General features: G+C 40.2%; 2 protein-coding genes across 2 annotated transcripts; both read left to right on the forward strand.

The window, feature by feature from the left end:
• The first annotated feature begins 512 nt into the window (after window positions 1-512).
• lman1 (lectin, mannose-binding, 1) lies at window positions 513-11,449 on the forward strand. Its single transcript, XM_079364132.1, has 13 exons — window positions 513-804; window positions 1,706-1,860; window positions 2,081-2,188; window positions 2,863-2,924; window positions 3,317-3,416; window positions 3,542-3,665; window positions 4,684-4,742; window positions 4,964-5,096; window positions 5,273-5,460; window positions 6,204-6,283; window positions 10,441-10,606; window positions 10,699-10,823; window positions 10,916-11,449. The coding sequence occupies exons 1-13, from the start codon at window positions 585-587 to the stop codon at window positions 10,950-10,952; spliced, it is 1,557 nt and encodes a 518-aa protein (XP_079220258.1). The 5' UTR covers window positions 513-584; the 3' UTR covers window positions 10,953-11,449.
• Window positions 11,450-13,495: 2,046 nt separating this feature from the next.
• Window positions 13,496-19,969, forward strand: cplx4a (complexin 4a). Its single transcript, XM_079364995.1, has 3 exons — window positions 13,496-13,791; window positions 16,302-16,389; window positions 18,938-19,969. Exons 1-3 carry the CDS (start codon window positions 13,628-13,630, stop codon window positions 19,163-19,165), a joined length of 480 nt encoding a protein of 159 aa, XP_079221121.1. The 5' UTR covers window positions 13,496-13,627; the 3' UTR covers window positions 19,166-19,969.
• The last annotated feature ends 483 nt before the right edge of the window (window positions 19,970-20,452 follow it).

The following is a 20,452-nucleotide window of genomic DNA, read 5'->3' on the forward strand; positions in this document are numbered from 1 at the left end:
TTTTTTTTTTTTTTTTGATGAGGTGTTGCTTTCTCTTCTATTTGCCTGCACAGAACTGCACCTTCGACATGGAACATGCTGCAAAAAGACTTGCAAATAACTGAAGTGATTTCTTTAAATGCTTTTAAATTCAGGCTCCTGAATATATGTTATTTTATAACTTTATTTTAAAACTTATTTAAAACTATCATTTTAATGGCTGTCTGTCTCTTGTGAGTCTAATTTCTTCAGGGTTCCCTTGAAAAAAGAGGGTTTTAACCTCAATTGGGACCTTTCCTGGATAAAAAACGGTTAAATAAAATAATAAAAAATATATTTCAATTAATAATATAGGATTTGTTTGGCAATGCATGAAGAATAATCTAAATTGTAGTCATGATTTTCTAATACAATATATTTTCTTTGTTTTTGTGTTGACATCATCATTATGAACTGCCGGCCTGGATAAATGGCTGTAATAGGCTATTTAAAAAGCGAGAAAAAAAAGGACAAAAAAATCGACCAATGAGAAAACGCCCTGTTGGCCCTTCATGCATCCCGTCATGCTCGCGCTCTCAGCGCTACGTCAGCAGTGATACAGAAACATGGCGGTGTCCATAGCACAGCGCCGGGCTGCGAGCGCTCCGGTGTTGATATTAACTTTTATTGTAGCGTTAATATTTCACCACAGTGTCGCAGACACCGCTGCGGGATCCCAGACTCCAGAAGAACCTCCTCACAGGCGCTTCGAGTACAAATACAGCTTTAAAGGACCGCACCTGTCTCAACCCGACGGCAGTATCCCTTTCTGGGTCCACTCTGGAAGTAAGTTTGTGTAGTCCAGCTGTCAACATCGCACAGCCTGCTGCTTGAACTGGAAACACTCATGTCGAAATAAAACAACCAGGACAGATGAGCTGCTGCATGTGTTTTATACAACTGACGTGTTTGCATTAAGTACTGCTTGGTCCATTCAAAACCTTCCTCTGGGAAAGTATGAATTCAAGCTGCGTTGTTTTTGTGTTAGTGTTGTATTTAAAAGGGATAAAAAAGCTGTGACTGCAGCGGATGTGTGTAGAAACAGGCAGCCACAGTGATGAACTTTCAACATGCAAATAAAAGCCTTTCGGTGTGTGCAACACACACACACACACACACACACACACACACACACACACACACAGAGTTGTCCATTTGCTGACGTCTCTCTAAATCAGTCTTCTACTGTAACTGACTATTTTCTCTTTGGATCATTTTTTTTCCATCAATCTTCTGGTCCACATAAATCAAAGCAGCGGATCAACAGAAACACTGCAACTGCAAAACATCTATTTGGACAATATGAAGTCTCTATTTTCTTATAATATCTAAAGATCATAAATACGTGAAGACTGTTGATGGATATCTTATTTATCAGCATTATAGATGCTGTATTTAGAGAGCTCTCTGAAGGCCTCTACCAACACCTTTTGTTAGTGTAATCCCCGTGTCTTCACAACATGAAGTACTGAGTAAACACAGATTACATCTCAACACATCGAAGGAAATCAGTTTCTGAAGGCAGCCTCACCCTTATAAAACAGGCTTATTACAACACAACTCCATGTTGCTCGCAGCCTCACAGGACACGTGTGTTACTGTGGACGAACTTTCTGAGTGTGTGTATCTTTTAAACAGCTTCCATTATTCCCTGCCCTTCATCTCTCTCCTCTCCCCTTCACACCAGATGCTATTCCCAGCGCAGACCAAGTGCGAATCACGCCCTCCCTCAGGAGTCAGAAGGGCACCGTGTGGACCAAAAACAAAGTCAACTTTGAACACTGGGAGGCCGAGGTGACCTTCCGAGTATCGGGGAGAGGCAGAATGGGTGCAGATGGTTTGGTAAGGAAGCTTTCAACTTCTCTGTTGTAATAACAACTGATGACATTCGCAAGGGGTTCCCTTGCTTGTTTGATAACAGTGCTACATGTCATTCTTTTCAGTGGGTTTTTTTGTCATGCTAAATGTAGCTAGCCAACCTTCTTCTTCTTTCTTATTTCTTCTTCTTCCTTCTTCAATAAAGCACACGTTAAAATTTCCCCACGTCGTTTGTGTGTTACAGGCTGTGTGGTTCACTACAGAACAAGGTCTCGATGGTCCCGTGTACGGTGCCTCAGACAGGTGGAATGGAGTCGGAGTCTTCTTTGACTCTTTTGACAACGATGGAAAGGTAACATTAGCCTGCTAATGTTAGCACAATGTGGACCACTGGACGTTATAGTTCGAGCAAAGGACAATTTTGTCTTCCGCTTGTGTTTAATGGTGCTCCATGATGGTGCCTTCTAATTGATAATCCTTCGTCTGAACGTGAGTGGAGAGGGTAGAGGTCCGTCGCTGGAGGAGAACGGAGGCTTCATACAGGCCAAACAGCAGTTTGTTTTGGTTTAATGTTGGGCGACATCTACTGGATCAAACAGTCACATTCGCCCTTTAAATTAATTTGAGTTTTTGCTAAACTATATGAGTCACTAATGAAGCAGGTTTGACTCTGTTTGGTTTACACACCAGCTCATTTAGGACGAGTTGTCAAATCTGTGTAGCTGTGAGTGTAATCCACTTGTACATTTTGGCCTCTTGAATATTAGTTTTGTATCATTTTGTGGTTTTAGATTTTTAAAGATATATGTCTGTTATTATTTATAAACCCAAACATGCATTGGTGTTTTTCAAAACAGCCTCTTTAAATGTTTTGTTTCTCTGACATTACAATAATATTTACTTGTGCTCAGGTATGGGATTGATATTCTCGATAAGATTACCTTCAAGCAAAGCCACCTCTGGTCTCCAGATGGAAAAAAAAGAGAGAGATTAATGCTTTTCCTTGTTTTCTCATTGTCATTGCAGAAAAATAACCCGGCTATCATGGTTGTGGGAAACAACGGCAACCTTGTTTTTGACCACCAGAAGTAAGTAAACATTTCTTGTGCATGACTCTGATGTCGTCACCATCTGAACATTTTTTAACAACTTAAAGCAGATTAAGAAATATGATTATGTTTGCTTGGAGAGTAAATAATCCTCTATCTTTCCTAATCTCCCCCGGGCCAGTGAAAGCTTTAAATCATTGGTTTCAATGCCAGCCCAGTCTGTCTTGGCATTTAGTGTTTACATCCCCGTTAAGCAAGTGTTTACAAAAACAGAAGCATGAGCATCCGTGTCGTTCACTTATTTAATCAACTTTAATCACAGTGTATTATTCCTCTCTGATCTTCGGCGTCCACATGGAGCACCTTACTGTTTCTACATGTGTGTGTGTGTCTTCCATATATTCTGTCTGACTATGTTGTTTTCCATGCAGTGACGGTACCACACAAGCCCTCGGGACATGTTTACGAGACTTCCGTAACAAACCCTACCCTGTGCGAGCCAAAATCACCTACTACAAAAAGACCATGACGGTAAGAAACTGTAAGCACACTTACAGCTTGAAACACAAGAGTCCTCACTTTTCTGTCAATCTGTAAACATGTACATGGAGCCAAATGTCAGCCCGATCTTTGAAACACAACATGTCTCTCCTCAGGTGATGATCAATAGCGGTTTCACTCCGGATAAAGAGGACTATGAGTTCTGCACAAAAATAGACAACATGAGCATTCCCAGCGAGGGCTTCTTTGGCATCTCAGCCGCCACTGGAGGTCTAGCAGGTAAACTAACCATTTCCTCACATCGACAAAGAAAACTCTTTAAGTCGTGAGTCACATGTGAGGGTTGTTTTTAATATGAACTAATTCAGCTGTATGATCACAAAGGCAGAAAATTATTCTTTGTTTCCTGATGAGTTGGCCGTGTGGTTTAAGAAGAAGAAGAATGGGTGCTCCGGTGACCCTGAGGACAATATTTTGCTGCACTGGGGTCAGACAGGGGACATTTGTTGAGTGAATATTTTGCCATAAAGAAGAAAATAAATCAAATCTGCATTTCTGCATTTCCTGTTCATTGAGGGAGGCAGAATAACCGTTTTTATCCTGCTCGTTACTTGACACGATTGTGGAGTTTTCTTGCGTAAACAAACAGTGCCAGTTTGTTCTGAGCTAACTTTATTATCACTCCTGTTTGGTCAGCGTCATCTCCCAACTAAAATATTGAACCCTTTAATGCCCTCCATTTTACAGATTTGTAATGACATCCCATTGTTACTTTCCCGTGTTCGACCGGGATGCAGAGAACAAGAATGAAACAAAAACTGAGAAGAGAAAGATGAGGGATGATCAAAGAGTTGATTTTTTTCCCCCCATACAAATGAAGATAAATTCAAGTGAAATCTGAAAATAACTACAAAAAATTAAGTTTGAACACTGAAAAGCAAAAGGACAATAAATGCACCTCATGAAACACGACGCTGCCTCTTCCAATGCTCCCCTCTTTCACTCCAGAAGTTTGCACAGGCTCAGTGGCGCTCTCCTCTCTTCCTGTGGTGGGCCTCGATTAGCAAACAAAATGTGAAAACCAAACGTTAAAAAAAACCACCAATGAAAACTGGTTTAAGGATTTCTCACAAGATACACTTCTTTCTACAGTTTCTAACCTCAAATGATAGACCTTCTTACGACCAGGTTATTACTAATTAAATGGTATCACCACATATTTCCTGTTCTCATTATAACCTCACTATTATTATAACTGTTGTCATTTTCTCATTCCGACGTTTCTCTCCTTCATCAGATGACCACGACGTTTTGTCCTTCCTGTTATTCAGACTGTCAGAACCAGGACAGCAACCGGTAACTACATTCTACATATACATGCCCAATCGTGTGTGTGTGTGCTGTTCACTTCTCTGTGGCTGTGGCTGTGTGTGTGTGTGTGTGTGTGTGTGTGTGTGTGTGTGTGTGTGAGAGAGAGAGACTCTGTGTGTCCATGCATGCATGTGCACGACCGAGCCAAAGCCCTGCTTCTATTGAGCTCCGAGAGGGTTTTCTTTTTTTCCCCTTTCCCATTGAAGCCCCCACCTGAATCTGAGATTCCTAAAGAAGAGAAGGACAAGTACCAGGAGGAATTTCAGAACTTCCAGCAAGAGCTGGACAAAAAGAAAGAGGAGTTTCAGAAGGAGCACCCAGACGTCCAAGGAGAGCCAAGTTAGTTTTGTGAATCCAGAGGTCTCAGTTGATTATTAAAAAAAAGTATTTCTAGCAACAAAATAATAATAGCCCAATTATAGTTCCAGAGATACGAGCATGCAAAAAAAAAATGGATATCAAATATTTAGTTTAAGTTTCTTTTTCTTTCATGTTTGTATTTCCGGTTCTTCCAGTGGAGGACTTGTATGAGACCGTGAACGACCGGGAGATCCGCCAGGTGTTTGAAGGCCAGAACCGAATCCACCTGGAGATCAAACAGCTGCACCGGCAGCTCGCCATGATCCTGGACGAGCAGAGACGATACGTGTCCGTCATCACCGACGAGGTTTCCAAGAAAGGGACGAACGCCGAGTCAGGACAGGTGAGCATCACTGGGAAACACTGAGCTCTGACATCACGCTGTGTAACGCCATAATACTGTCACACTGCTGTTTTTAAGGACTGCGAGTCCTTTGATGTAGGAAATCTGACAAACTGTTAGCATTAACTGCCTCTCAATTCATTAGCAACCATCGAGACGATAGGTAGGGAAACCCTGGGGGGAAACAGAGATATATCTGAAACGTGTTTTGTAACCTTTAAGCTAACGTCAAACAACGGCTAATATAGCAGGCACTTCAACACGTCCTCGCTAACATTACTCTAAGCTAGTGATTACAGTGATTTTATATGATCATGCAAGACTATCAAACAGCAAAGAGAGCTGCTAACATTCAGCCGTTGACATTTGTCAGCTCATGAATCATCGTACTTTTAGTTTAGTTTATAAATCAACGTTTTTTGGGGGGGTGAGGAGGTGGGCTGCTTCCACTTAAATCCATCAATAAAAGAACATTAGAAAACACATCCACGTGTAAACGGAACATGCAAAACAACGCTACACTATGTTTGACTACAAGGATTTTATTTTATTTCAAGAACATTTATTGACTCGATTTATCAGATTATCACAGAACACAGAAGAACACCTGTGTGCACCTGTGACACTTGTCTGTTTTCACAGCAGGTTATGACAACTAATAAAGCCTTTCTTTATGACTGTTTTATCAAACGCCAACACTGCAGTGTGTAACCTTCAGACCGTGTGCTGTGTTCTTGTTTCAGCTCGACTCTGCACGTCAACAACAGCTCGGCTCTGTCGTCGCCTCCCAGCAGGAGATCCTCAAAAACCTGAACGATCTGAGGTAAGTAAAAACAGTGTCATTGTTGTTGTCTGTCTTAAGAACTCGCTGTTTTTTTTAAACGCACATTAAGAGAAAGACCCCGATACTCCAGAAAAACAAGGGGAAATCCTGAAGCTTAAATCCCTCGAATCATATTTAATCTCAGGATGCAGCAGCCTCAACGTCACAGGTGTCTGCTGGCCTGATAATCCAACCTTCACTGCCACGTGCACACACAAACACACTGTGAAAGCCACGGCACTAAAGGAGATAATCATCACAATGGCTTTTAATTTAGCTCTAAATAAGTTGACTTGTCTGCTGTGGTCATTTAAAGAGATTAATTAAGACTCCAGGAGTTCATTCAGAGCTCTTGTCTTGGACTCCTCTGGCGATGGATAAAAACGTTATAACAAGGTTGGTTTGCGTCAGCAGACCTGAGAGTGCGGGTGGGAGTGTGCCGGTGGAGGAGCTCAGACGGGGGGGGGGGGGGGGGGGGGGGGGGTGTTAGGCTTTGGAGGTGATGATGAGGAGTTAGAAGTGGATGGGGGGGGGGGTAAGTGTAGGTTATAAAGAATGGGGGTGACGTAGTCATATTGTAGTTTCTTTAGTGTTTTGGATGATGAACCGTAGATGAGACTGTTGCAGTCGTTTCTTCTGGACCTTTGTCAGATTGCCTTCACATTTTTTTAAATGAGGCAATAAAAGTTATCCAAGGCAATCAGATGGAACGATATAACCACCAGGATATCAGCGCCCCTGAACGTGAGGTGTTTGTAAATTCCAATCAACATTGGACCTCATGAAGGGGCCTTCATGGGATTCTAGAAAACCCTGCAGTCTATTGGTACATCCAAATAAATGTAAGCCACGTGTGTAATGGTGCATGTAGATGTCTAAGTTGATATTTAAGCGAGCTCTCCGTTTGAGAGGGTGCAGTCTGGGTCTGCTGCATGTGCAAAAACACAAGCAAAAAACGTCAACATCATCTTCATGGGTATATTAAACACAAAGCTTTACATATGAAGACATGATAGGTAACATCATATAATACTGACGTGCTCTCAGATGACGGCCTGCACCAGTTGTATGCTCAGATAATACAGCTTAAGAGATTCTGAAAAGCACTGCAGTCTTTGGCAGAGACTCAAACGGCGCTCTGGTTTTTGTTCTTACTGTAAGTAAGCCTGATTAGGTGAATGGAATGTAATTCTTCATGTTTACAGCTTGTCAATAACATATTTGTGCTTTTGTATTACTCTCTTAAGGTGCTTTTGGGCTTAGTCACCGAGAGCATGCAACCAATTTAAACCAAAAGTCCTTTTCAGAACCCGGCCTTCTGTTCAATGTGTGAGGGGATTTAATCAATATTTTTTGAAAATATTGAACCCTGTGAATCATTCACGGAGTCTGCTTCTTTTTTTCTTTTTTTTCAGCTGGTGTGTTGAGGTGTTTAATGACCGAACAGTAAATGAATTTCAATCATTTCGACATGTGTCTATGTCTCTACTTATTATACATTCGCCCTGCCTCTGCAGCCTGATTGTGTCTTAATTCAGACGGCATTAAGAATTAATCAGAATCACAAGATATTAAATATTTTATTTCATGTAACATTAATCTCTCAGTCTTAGTAGTGTATCATAAAGAACCAAGCTGTTTTAATGCCCTAAATCCAACTGGACATTTATCCTCAAATGACTGAGACGTACATGATTTCTTTGTTATATTGTTGACCAGAACGTCCCTCTCGGGTCTTATCTAAAGATGGCAGGAAAAGACAGACAACTCAGTGTTAAGAAGGCCCACCATGAAAAGTGAAAATGTGAAGTGAGGGCGGTGCCCAGGAGTCATCTGATTGGCAGTAAATAAGTTCAGACCCAATCAAAAGGCTGCAGCTGCTCCCTCTAATGTGCTAATGTGAGCGACTGATCTGTATTAGTGTGTAGATTAAGCTCTCAGTTTATCCTGACCTGTCTTTTGAAAACACACGGTTTATGATAGGACCTCGTCTCAGACTAAATATCCAAGGAGGGCTTTCTGCTCAGAAATGGGTCACTTGTAGCAGATGAAGATTAGACATTAGGCTTTAATAAATGCTCACTTACTTTCTCAAGGGAGATTTTTTTTTCCCCCCTCTGTGAACAAATTAGATTTTGTTTTTATGTCATCCCTGTCCGTCTTTTCAGTCCGCAGCCATGTGGCCGAGCAAGAAAAGGCTACATCTTAGCACCGTTTTGTCCTTATCAGATTAGGAGTCTTTAAATACATCTGTCACACACAAGCAAAACATGCTTTTTCCTCCCAATTGATTTCTTGTCTGAATCCCCCCTCGGGGCCTTCCTACTTACACGACCGGAGTTCCTTTCATTTGTTCGTTCACTTTTTCCTTTATAATCGTCTTAGACGTGTTTAAGATGATAAGGGAAACTTATTGCTTTCTCCATGTAAGTAATCAACTTTAAGAAATTTCATTTTGTCGAGAAATTTGAGCCCTGCTTAGATGTCTTCATTCTCTTCTGAGAATGCTTTGGACTGTCGTTTTTTTTTTTTGTTTTTTTTTTTCCTTCATTCACTGATGAAAATGAAAAGGGAAGACACAGCTTTACAGATTGGATGTCAATCACTGAGGAAAAGATTTTGAATTTTATATTTGTATGTCTTTTCCTGGGGTAATGTATGGAAATGTGATGCTGGATAAACCTGCCTTGAATGGATTGGCACATTTGCTGAAATGACAGTTTGACTATGCTCGGACTGCTTTGCTGTCCTATGAAAGGGTTTCTGTGATACTAAAGAGAAAGGTGACAGTATTGGGATATTAGCATTACTAGGTTTTTAAAGTCCTAAATGTTAATTTTGCTACCCCATCAAACATACTCAAATGCACGTTTTAACAGGTCTGAGTCTCTGCTGGTTGCTGAGTGACTCAAGAAAGACTCAAGAAAGTCACAACACCCATCAAGATAGAGCAGGCACCCACCCCACATAGCTTTTTGCACAGAGCCTTTATTCCATTGAACTTTGGATAGAGCAGGAAATCGGGAGAGAGAGTTGGATTTGACGTGCGGCTCCTTCCACATGTCAGACTTAAACCTGCTTGAAGGGCCTCCATGCATCTTGGTCTCTCCGTGCAGCTGGGCCCTTCCATGCAGCTAGGCCCCTCCATGCAGCTAGGCCCCTCCACGAGGCTAGGCCCCTCCATGCAGCTAGGCCCCTCCATGCAGCAAGGCCCCTCCACGAGGCTAGGCCCCTCTATACATCTTTGTCTCTCCATGCAGCTGGGCCCCTCCATGCAGCTGGGCCCCTCCATGCAGCAAGGCCCCTCCACGAGGCTAGGCCCCTCTATACATCTTTGTCTCTCCATGCAGCTGGGCCCCTCCATGCAGCTGGGCCCTTCCATGCAGCTAGGCCCCTCCATGCAGCTAGGCCCCTCCACGAGGTTAGGCCCCTCCATGCAGCTAGGCCCCTCCATGCAGCAAGGCCCCTCCACGAGGCTAGGCCCCTCCATGCAGCTGGGCCCCTCTATACATCTTTGTCTCTCCATGCAGCTGGGCCCCTCCATGCAGCTGGGCCCCTCCATGCAGCAAGGCCCCTCCACGAGGCTAGGCCCCTCCATGCAGCTGGGCCCCTCCATGCAGCTGGTGGAGGGGCTTTCCTTCGTGGGCAGCCTTGCTGACTATCACTGTTTTTATTAGTCTATAGCTTTATGACCAGACTGTTGCTTCCATAATTCCAGCTAGCGTTCCTCTGTGGTCTGTTTCTGAACCTCCTGTTCTTGTAATCTGTTGGAAGAACATGTTTTTATAAGGGATTAATTTAGCAATCATGACCTCTTTTATCAGATGGTAATTTTCTGTTTTTCTAACTTTGAGAATATGTAGTCTCATGTGAATAGGGATTAAGAGATTAATTTTGGACAATTTGAATTACTATTAATAAAAGACCCCAAAGAGCATATTTACTGGACATCATGTTAACGAATTGGACTTCACTGAAAACGCGCTCCACATTGAGAGTGGTAAACATTTTCTCTATATCGTATCATTTCGAGAATTAAGTTGAAAAAGGCTGTTTCTCTAAACACGAGTCCTCGGGGGAATCAGTCACAGTTTTGATGTATTTTTGCACCACTGGTCAGTCTTTCACAGTACTAAGTCTTCTATCTGTCTCTGCAGAAACTCCTTTCATGAATCACTGAAACAGATCGGCTCAGCCCAACCTCAGCAGGGGAATGCAGTGGGTTTGGGATCATACGAGACCATCCAGCACTTCAACGACATCAAGGAACACCTGCACATGGTGAAAAGGGACGTGGAGCACATGGTCCAGCGTAGCGCTCAAGTAATGATCACAGTCGGCAGCAGTTTACATAAACTGATTTGAATTTAGCTGACTGAACTCTGAGCTCTGTGTCTTGTTTGTTTCGCCCACAGAATCCTGCTGAGAAGGCCATAAAGTGTCCTGAAGTTCCTCCGATGCCCGCCTGTCTGTCCACTGTTCACTTTGCAGTCTTCATTGTCGTCCAGTCAGTCCTCTTCTTCTGCTACATCATGTACAAGTAAGACATAAAGCATTTTATTGTCTATTATTATCCTTTTGATGCATCTTTTCTATTTGCTTTATTTTTTAAACTGTTCTTTTCTCTTGCAGGAGTCAACAGGAGGCGGCAGCAAAGAAGTTCTTTTGATGAGATGAATTTGTGATTTGACGTGTAAATGAGGGAATGTTCATTTTGATGATAATTTTTTTTGATTGATCCTTTCAGATTGTAAGTTATTGTTCTTTGAAAAAATTGCTTTTGTTGAAGAAATTTGTTTTAATTACATGCAGAGTTTTAATTTGATCTGAAAACGGTGTTGCGTGAATGCTAGTGTGAGTCTTTTTGCTCTGAGTTTTCAACATGATGTAAAATGTTCCTTGCAGTATTTTTTTGGTCAGTCAGATCTTTAGATTTTGTTGTCAAAAGTTGAAATCTGCCACTGTCTAATTTCATGAAATTGATCTGACAACTAAATGAAACCTGTGTTTTCAAAATGTGCAATTTTGTATAAAATAATGCTGAACTATTGACGAACAGTCGGAGCAGATGACTGCTTCAGTTAGTCCGTTTTCATGGAGTCAAACATGTCAGAATCTGACATATCCACAACCTGAACAATTTACATAAAGTGAGAAAATAAGTCACTCTTTGGTGTCCGCCTATTCTGTCACACACTGCACACACTATATTCAATAATATATCTTCTCGTCACGATCAGTTGATGTAAAATAAGCAGCTGAAGACCATCCTTCTGTTGATTTGATTAAAAAAAAAATCCTTCAAACTGTTGAAGGGAAGAGTCACAGATCAATCTTTTACTGGTAAAACTCAAAAAGGTGTTAATGTTGACACTTAATTCATTTTGATTTAAGTGTCAAAAGAAAATTTAGCAGCTGCAGATTATATAAACAATATTCAAAACAGCCAATAAATAGTTTCTCACACTTTATAGCTTAAAATTAAGCACAACTCATAATTCAGTTGTAATTTATCTCTGCTCTTTAAACGGTTAAAGGCCTACAGTATAATCATCACACCTACCTGTGCTGCGACTGAAGAGAGTTAAAACTGTTTATCTTTGTTTTTATCACAACAATGACAAAGATTTATATTCTGATGGAAGCTCTCAAAAAGATACAGTTCAGTCTTACATGGCAAACAAAGAATGCTAGGCCAACATACAAACATCATTTGTATTATAAAGTGCAGAACAAAAGTATTACATGCTAACATCTTTACTTGCGAACATTTGTTTTTCAGCAGATAAAGGGTTCAGCCAGGCTGCTACTAATGTCATTTTTAGACTCTCGGACAGCTTTTCTTCTCTCACATCACCATCGGGGTGGGAATTTAAAATGCTTTTACAATTCACTGCTATGTTCCAGGTTAAAATTTGAATATGCAAGGGAAACTATATAGCAATTTTTATATCCGTCCAAGTCAGTGAATAATATTTGGAGGAACACAGACTAAGTTTGTCTACAGCCAGCTGTTGATTACAGTTTAACAGTGCTACGCGTAAAGACAGTATGGCTGATGCTTCCTGGTGCTAACAGTAGCAGTAATGAAAAATTGTTAACACCTCGATGTCACTAGCTCTTTACTTTCCATTGACATTACTTAAGTCTATGAAGTTCAAACTTTTGAGTTTCGCAGATCATTAAGTCGTTGACAAAGCATCCTCTGGGGACCGTTAAAGTTTGTACATAATTTTGGTGTGGATCAAAGTGGATTAATTTACTGACATAGCATTCAGAAACACAGAGTCACACTGGTTCAGTGGCATCATCGGTTTTATTGTAATTCATTCGAATGGAGTGGATTTTTCAGTGAAACAAGAGGCTTCAGAAAAGTGAATAGTCTGTGGCTGGGGTGATGTTCTTTCTACTACTAACAGTAGTAGTAATGTTCTTTCTATGACGACCATGTAACGTGTTTTTGGAGAAGTTCAAAAAAGAAGAAGAAATGTATCGAAGAACCCTGCAGCCTGCAGATAGGATTTTTTTTACAGGTTCAGGAAGTGATGTTGCATGACCTGCCTCTTGCACAGTTCCTTTTATTACCATTTTTGCAGATGAGGATTCTGAAATGTCTGAGTGCTCATGATTACAGGAGGCATCGACAAGCAGTCTTACGCATAGTGAGAGCGTAAAAGGTAAAGTGAAATGAAAGCTGCTCCTCCCCATCTCTCATCCTCATGTCAATCATCCTCCTTTTGAACAATAGCACGGCATGGGCAGTGGCTCCATAGGGGGATAAACAAGACTCTAATCCCGCTCCTCTCTCTCTCTGCTCTATTGGTCTCAGCGGTGTAAGCTGCACACGGGCCGGCCCGTTCTATACTAATATGATTAAACCCAAGTGGGCGGAAGCAACATATGTGTGGTCCCAAACTATGGACACCCATCTCCAAAAGCAATTTTTGGTGATTTCTGCGCTTTGCTCTTCATAAAAATGCACAAGTGTCAATAATATTCAGTAAAAGAATCTACAAAGGTCTGAATGATTTAAAAATAGATAGAAAACAGGCCATCTGCCTCTTAGCATAGTAGAGCAGGGAGGATTAAATCCAGATTATGGCCGAGGCAATGTTGTGTGTGAGTGTGTGTGTGTGTAAGAGTGTGTGTATGTCTGTTGCTTGTCGTCAGTGTGTCCTTGGCTCCATAGTGAAGCAGCAGGTTAGCCATAGAGCTACCACTGGATCTGACAGCTTTAGAAAAGCAAACCGGAGGGCATCATAAAGGGAGCAACAACTGCTTTTTTTTTTTTTTTTTTTAACTACAAAAATATTTTCTGTTTCGTAAACTGCCAGTAAACTCAAGATGGCTTTCTTGATCAAGAGCATGATTGGGAACCCCCTGTCAGGAATTGGTCTTGGTGGTGGAGGTGACAAAGAAGAGGAGGCCACCCCCACAGATCCAGCCAAAGCAGCAGGGATGACACGAGAGGAGTATGAAGAGTACCAAAAACAGGTGGTGGAGGAGAAGTAAGTAATATCCCAGACTGTACTCCACTTTGAAAATTGGCCCGTCTGAAAGACTGTGGCTGCTGAGTGCTCAATCTGACCTTGACGAGCTGTTTTCTACCTCGTTACAGCCCTTAAATGTCCCCCCCCACCCCGCCGATTATTAGCAGTTTACTTTTTAACCTGAAAACAACTTACATTTCCAATAATGTGTTATTTATTTTTCATGCACTGACAATGAGGAAGCTGTTTTTCAATGATGTATCAGTTGCTGAAGGTCACTGAAGAGACCCTCCATATTATTTGTCCTATGGGTCATGTCATAATCTGTTATCCTGTTCTTACATAAAGAGAAGTCAGAGGTTAAATTATAACAAAAATAAAAATAAATTTAAAAAAAAGAATGAGGATCTGTAAAATGGCAGCTTTAAACAGGAATTTAAGATGATAAATGTTGAAATATTTAGCGGATCCGAGACTGTAAAGCAAAGAAAGTGGAAACATGTTTGACGTAGCATTTGATTGGTGAGATTTATGTTGGCATTGTAAAATTTGACATTAAAATGAGCAGCAGGTAGATCAGTTTTGCCCACCTCTATGTTGCCGATGACCAGAGCAAAAGTCTGTTTATGTTTCTGTATTCAATTCCATGTCCTTCCAATAAAACAAACATTTTAACATGCTGAGAAACAATAACATCACTGCATCTTAAAGTAGAAGAGAATGTACATAATATATATTTCTCTCTAATTTGATCAAATCTGGTATTTGGGTTTTTGTGATGCAGAGTAGATTTTTGCAGCATCAAGCAGATCCGGTTAGTCTGTATTACATAACGGCATTAATCCACTCCCTACACTCTTGTGTTTTAGAAATGACTTTCAGAAAAGACAACATTCTCCGTCATTGCTGATTTCTAGAAATGTTTTCAAATTCACAGCAACAAATCCTGATCCACAGAAACGTTTGATTGAAACTGAAGGGACAGGACACGAAGGACTATATGTGCTCGTTCAAATTTGATAAGTCCAATCAAATCCATCGTCTGGATCGAGTACTGTGTCAAAGGTTCAGTATCTTGATGGTCTTCTACCCAGTGTTTTGTTGTTTCACTGCGGTTCAAGTTGCAGTGTCTTGGCTGGATTGCAAATCTGCTTGACTCAGTCTGGTCAATAATCCCATCTTTAATAGGCTGAGGGAAAGTCTCACCCTGGACGTGCAGCAACATGCAGGTGCATTAAAGTTAGAGGCTACAGAAACAGATTCATATCATAAAGAATGACATTAATAGGCTTTGAAAAACTTGCCTCCACTGAAATTCAAGTCACAGATGCAACTTTTTCCTGTGTTGCACTTCTGTCACACCAAAAGTTTATTTTACTCATGAGATGGACGACATACTGTACTCTCCACAGCTAATGTATTTTCTGTGCGATGACACTTAAGAGAGTTTACATCATCAAAATCACTGACAGGAAAGCTACTGTATTTGTAGAGAAAGTAAATTGAGTCTGCTGCATTACAGATTCCCGCTAAAGCCGTGAGAACAAATAAAGTTCTTGAAATCCGTCTCCAAATCTTGTTGACTTGTTTTGAATGCACCTGTGTTTGAATTAAAAGCATATAAAAGACAAAAAAGTTTGAAACTCTTTTCAAATGTTCCCCTTTTTTCATTTGACCTAGTTTTGGGGGAGGGGGAATTGAAGCCATGAAAAGAAAGTTTGCGAGGACATTTCCAAGTCCCATCTTTTTATCCATTTATGACAATAAAAGGGAAAAAAAAGGACTGAATTTTTGAATCTGTTTGGTCATAGAGGATGAAGTTCTGAACTTTTATTATAAATAACCTTATTTTGCTGTCTTAGGAATGTAAAAAAAAAGAAAGAATGTAAGCTACTTTATATTCAAAATGATTTTGGCTTAAATATTTGTTTGTCATCTCTCCTAAAGTCATAAACACAGGAAAAAAACAAACATTTCAAATCTGACTTAGAAAATGAATCACTGGATATTTTCCGAAACTTGCCTCACAGAGTTTTTTTTACAGAAAAATGTTAGGACCTTACCAACATAGTAGACAATGAACTTTACTAATAACAAGCCTTCAATCACCTGAAGAAATTAGGAATAAAAGTTAAGGATGTTGAAACCATTTTTACGAGGCTCAGATAGTCAAACACTGTAAAGCCAAAGCAGATACACATACTGTGACTACAAGTGATTTACATATTTTCTGACTAGAATAACAAAAATAAATGTAATTTTTATCCCCACATTAAAGTTGTTCTGCATGATATTCAGGTAAACTGAACTATGTTGTTATTCATGGTATCAGACTAATGTGTCGATCAATGTTGGATTAAGAGAAACAGATTAAGACCGTGAATAAAAAAAACAACATTTCATGACAAACACATCTCAAGGTCATTCAGCTTTACCTTGGTGGTATTGTCTTCCAGCCCTCGAGCGACAACGGATGTTAGAAGACGAACAATAACGCTCATTCTAAAAGTATTCTGTTTTGATTTCAGGATGGAGCGAGATGCAGATTTCTTACACAAGAAGGCAGAGAGGGCGACACTCAGGGTTTGCCTCCGAGATAAATACAGGCTGCCAAAGGTAAAATCCTACAACTGCATTTCAAACGTACTAAAACATCATTTACTGCCATAGATGAATGAACTTTCCCCAGGTAGAAACACAAAGATATGATGTAGGATGTATGATTTGACTCCTTTCTGTCACTCGCTTAAGCAACTAAAAGCATATTGATGTGTGAATGCTTTAACTCTCTGCTCTTTCACCAGTAAAACGTGAGTTGTGTCCTTATAACATCAATATATCATCTGTTGATGCACCAGCTTCAACTAATAAATCCTACAGGAGTAATAATTAACCACAATCAAAACATAAAGCTGCTTAAAAACAACATAACAAGATGTTATTTACCATTTACTCAAAGTAAACAGTCCACTCATAAACACACAATGGGGTTAATTATAATCATTTGCATCAATCAGACACCTATGATTATATGATTATACATTTCTGTTTTTTATCAGAGACTCCTTTATATTTAACAGTTTCATTAGGACATGTAAACATAATCAGCAGCCGTTGTTAAATGGCTTTAAAGTGACCGGCCTGTGCAAGACGAGCAACAAATAGCAGCTTCAAGGCTGAGGTCATCTTTATCTAACAGCAGCACTTGGCAGCTGCAGGTGGTCAACAGGAGGTGGAAGCTCTGCCAGTAGATTAGCCAGAAAGACGTTCAACCGGGCGTTCCTGGAGACGCTCCTGTCCCACAGTGCACCTTGAGTCTCACAAAGCCAAAGCTGAGCAGGTGTCTCCAGGCTCATTAGAGAGCGCCGCCACCGAGCAGTGTGGACTGGCTTTAAGAAAGAGCGCCGTCTACTTTAGTGGATGTAAACGCAGTGATTTTTAAAGGACTCTTGAAGATCATTCCGCAGACATGGAAGGAGCCAATAAGGTATGTTTGGACTCAACGTGAGCCGTTGAAGGTCATCACATGCAATGTTTTAAAGCGTCCATTTATCTACAGAACTTTCCTGTAATAAACTTTGTGGTTTCATGGTTTAAGAAAAAGAACTGGCTCACAATCTGCTTTCTAATAATGTGATTGTGATTTGTCTACATGCAATGATGACCTTGGCTGCTTGAGGCGTCTCTAATAGTTTCACCCCACAGACGCTCTTTTGTTCCGTTAGCTTGTTCAAACAATGGCTGCATTTCTTTTCACTGTTCGTCTTTTAAATTAGAACCATTGATTTCATATGAGAACAATGGCCTGATGCTACACATATAAATCTAATTATTTTCCTTGTATGATGTTTACTTTGCATACCATCAAGAATAAGAACTAATTACAAAGGCCGTTGTGTGATTATTTTCAATGTAATATACATTTTAAATTGATTTTAAGCAACAATTACACACCTAACAGCTTTGTAATTCGTATCCTCTTTAAATAGGTCAAAGGTTAAGGTCGCATATACATGCTGCAAAAAGTGTCTTTAGAAAATAGTGATCGTATATCTTTTTATGGATCCAAGCGTGAATCTTTAGTCAAACCAGGAAGCTGTCCCTCGGCAGTCTAATGGTATTAGAGTCTCGTGCAACACTATGGAAGATATCTTTAGACTATGGTTGGGATTGAGGGAGGAAAGGCTAAAGCAGGTCAGAGATAATCCCACAGATTGGCGCTTAAAGTAGTCACAGTAGTACCTATTGCACGACTCTTCCAGATAATAAGGGGTTAGATTTCAATCAAGCATTTTCACGATGCACTGACACTTGAGGGGAGAGAATTACAACTAAGAGTAAAGTCAAAGCAGTCAGCCAAAATGATCAAACAAAGAAATTGATTTAAATTATTATAATTAATTATAACACACAAGGGACATCTTCCAGGTCAGTACATGAATGTGGATTCAGACAGATTCTGGAGCTCATTTTACTCATCTCCTAGCTTGCTTTATTATTTGTTGATAATACGAAATAAAACCCACTAAACATAAGTTTCACGTGTTAAAATATAAACAAGAAAAATATTATAAAAAGGAAACTAAAGTGATAAAAAAAAGTGTGACTAGTTTCATGTTGTGCTCAGATCGGTGCTCACATTTCATAAATCATATTAGATTTAGTGCTTTAGTGCTTTGTTTGTCAGTTGTGACTGCAGTGGTTGGTGACTTTACTGTATGGAAATCAAGCAGGCAGTCAGCATGTTAATCCTGTAAAAAGCCTTTAAGTCAGCCGTCAGGTTGTTTACCTCTGAAGAATATTTCAATAATAGAAATATACAGGCTTTGTTATGATCAGGGAAAACAAATAATGCCCGCAATCATCCCTTACGCTGAGAACGCTCAAATGTAAAAACATTAAGGAATATTATTTTGACTAATTTATCTTAGTCCAAGAGAAGAGAGATTGGAGAAAAAACAAGACAAATAATGTGACAGATTTGTTTTTTTACAGATTCTAAATAAAAAAATAAGGACCGTGTGTGTGTGTGTGCGTGCGTGCGTGTTTTGATGTAACACAGACTATTTTTTCCTCAACATCTATAATCCAGATGTCAAATCATCTCCAATGATATATACTGTAAATCTAACCATGTTTTCCTCCCGGTGTTGTCGTCCCTCAGAGCGAGCAGGACGAAAACATGATCGAGATGGCCGGGGACGACGTGGACGTGCCTGAGGAGCTGCTCAAGATGGTGGACGAGGACGCCACGGAGGAGGAGGGCAAGGACTCCATCATGGGCCAGTTTCAGAACTTGCAGAACATGGACATGGACCAGCTGAAGGAGAAGGCCTCGGCCACTGTCACCGAGCTGAAGAGCAAAGCAGAGGAGAAGTGCTCTGTCATGTGAGGGGCCAGATGGATGAGTCTGTGATTGAGGGGGGAAAAAGGAGAAGAAGGGAGAAGGCAGGAACAAAAGAAAATGAATTTCAACACTTTCTGGAAATCTGCAGACAGAGCCGTGGTGACGAGTCGCCCATTTTAAGCAGAAATACACAAATCATCTTTGTGAATAAAAAGTAAGTTGCAAATTGTGACATCAGTAATACAAATCACTTTCAGTCTAAACCAAGGTGCCCCATCTCTCCCTGCATGATTACTTTTTCAGAAAAGTTTTGCTTTTCACCTCAATTTCACGGTCATAAGTTCCACTACATACAAAAAAAGGTTGTTATTTGTGATAAATGTTGACTTTTGTTGGAAACTGAGACAGTTATGTCTCAAAAAGTGTGATTTAAATATCGTAATACCAAGACTTGCTTATGAAAACCTTGTTCAAGTAATACACCAATCCCGTGTGAGTGTTTCAACTTTCCTTTTGGTTTGCTGAATAGTTTTTTTTGTTTTTTTTTGTATGTGGTGTTTGAAGTATGATATTTAGATTTTTTTTTTTCTGTCAGTGTTATTTCAAATCAAATTATATCAGAACATCTTTGTAAGTCTTGACATGTTCATATATGCTTATTTCTCCACATTCATATTGTAATGGTTAAAAAAGTGTTGCAGAGACATTTTTGCAGTTTTGCACAAATCGCAGTACTGAATGATTTATTCCCTAAGAATGACAACATTGTACATAAACACTGATAATATGGAGGTATTTCAAACAGAGAAAGCAAATGTATTGTTCAAATAAAGATAAATATTGAATACATGACGTGTCTGTGTTTGTGTTGCGAAGCTGGACAATTTTTGGTCACTTCCTGTCAGTCTTTAGAAGCTCCATGTGCAAATCAAGTAAAATATGTTGATCTTCACTTAGGAAAAGAAAACCTTGTTAAGCTTATGGGCTAAAATGTTGCTAATGGAACTTGACATTTTGGTTTCTAATTGAAATCCTCAGCAGCATTTGAAAGGTTCAGGCACACAGTAATTCTGTCGTATCACCATTAAACATTGGAAATTAAGCCCATTACCCAAAGCAGGGCTAATGCAGTAAATAAAGCAAAAAGGTCTTAATTTAATTGGGCATTATCCAAACACTTGTTAGGGATGATTAGGCAGAACTGGGGGGAGGAAATCCTCAACATTTAGAGTTTCACATGAACCCAAGTTTGAACGGCTGTGGATTTATGAAGTCTGGAGATTACCATCTAATAGGATCAGCAGAGCCAAGGTTGTCAGCTCGTGCCCCCGC

The sequence above is a fragment of the Symphodus melops genome (assembly GCF_947650265.1).
Source record: "Symphodus melops genome assembly, chromosome: 16".
In the NCBI taxonomy this organism is placed as follows: domain Eukaryota; kingdom Metazoa; phylum Chordata; class Actinopteri; order Labriformes; family Labridae; genus Symphodus; species Symphodus melops.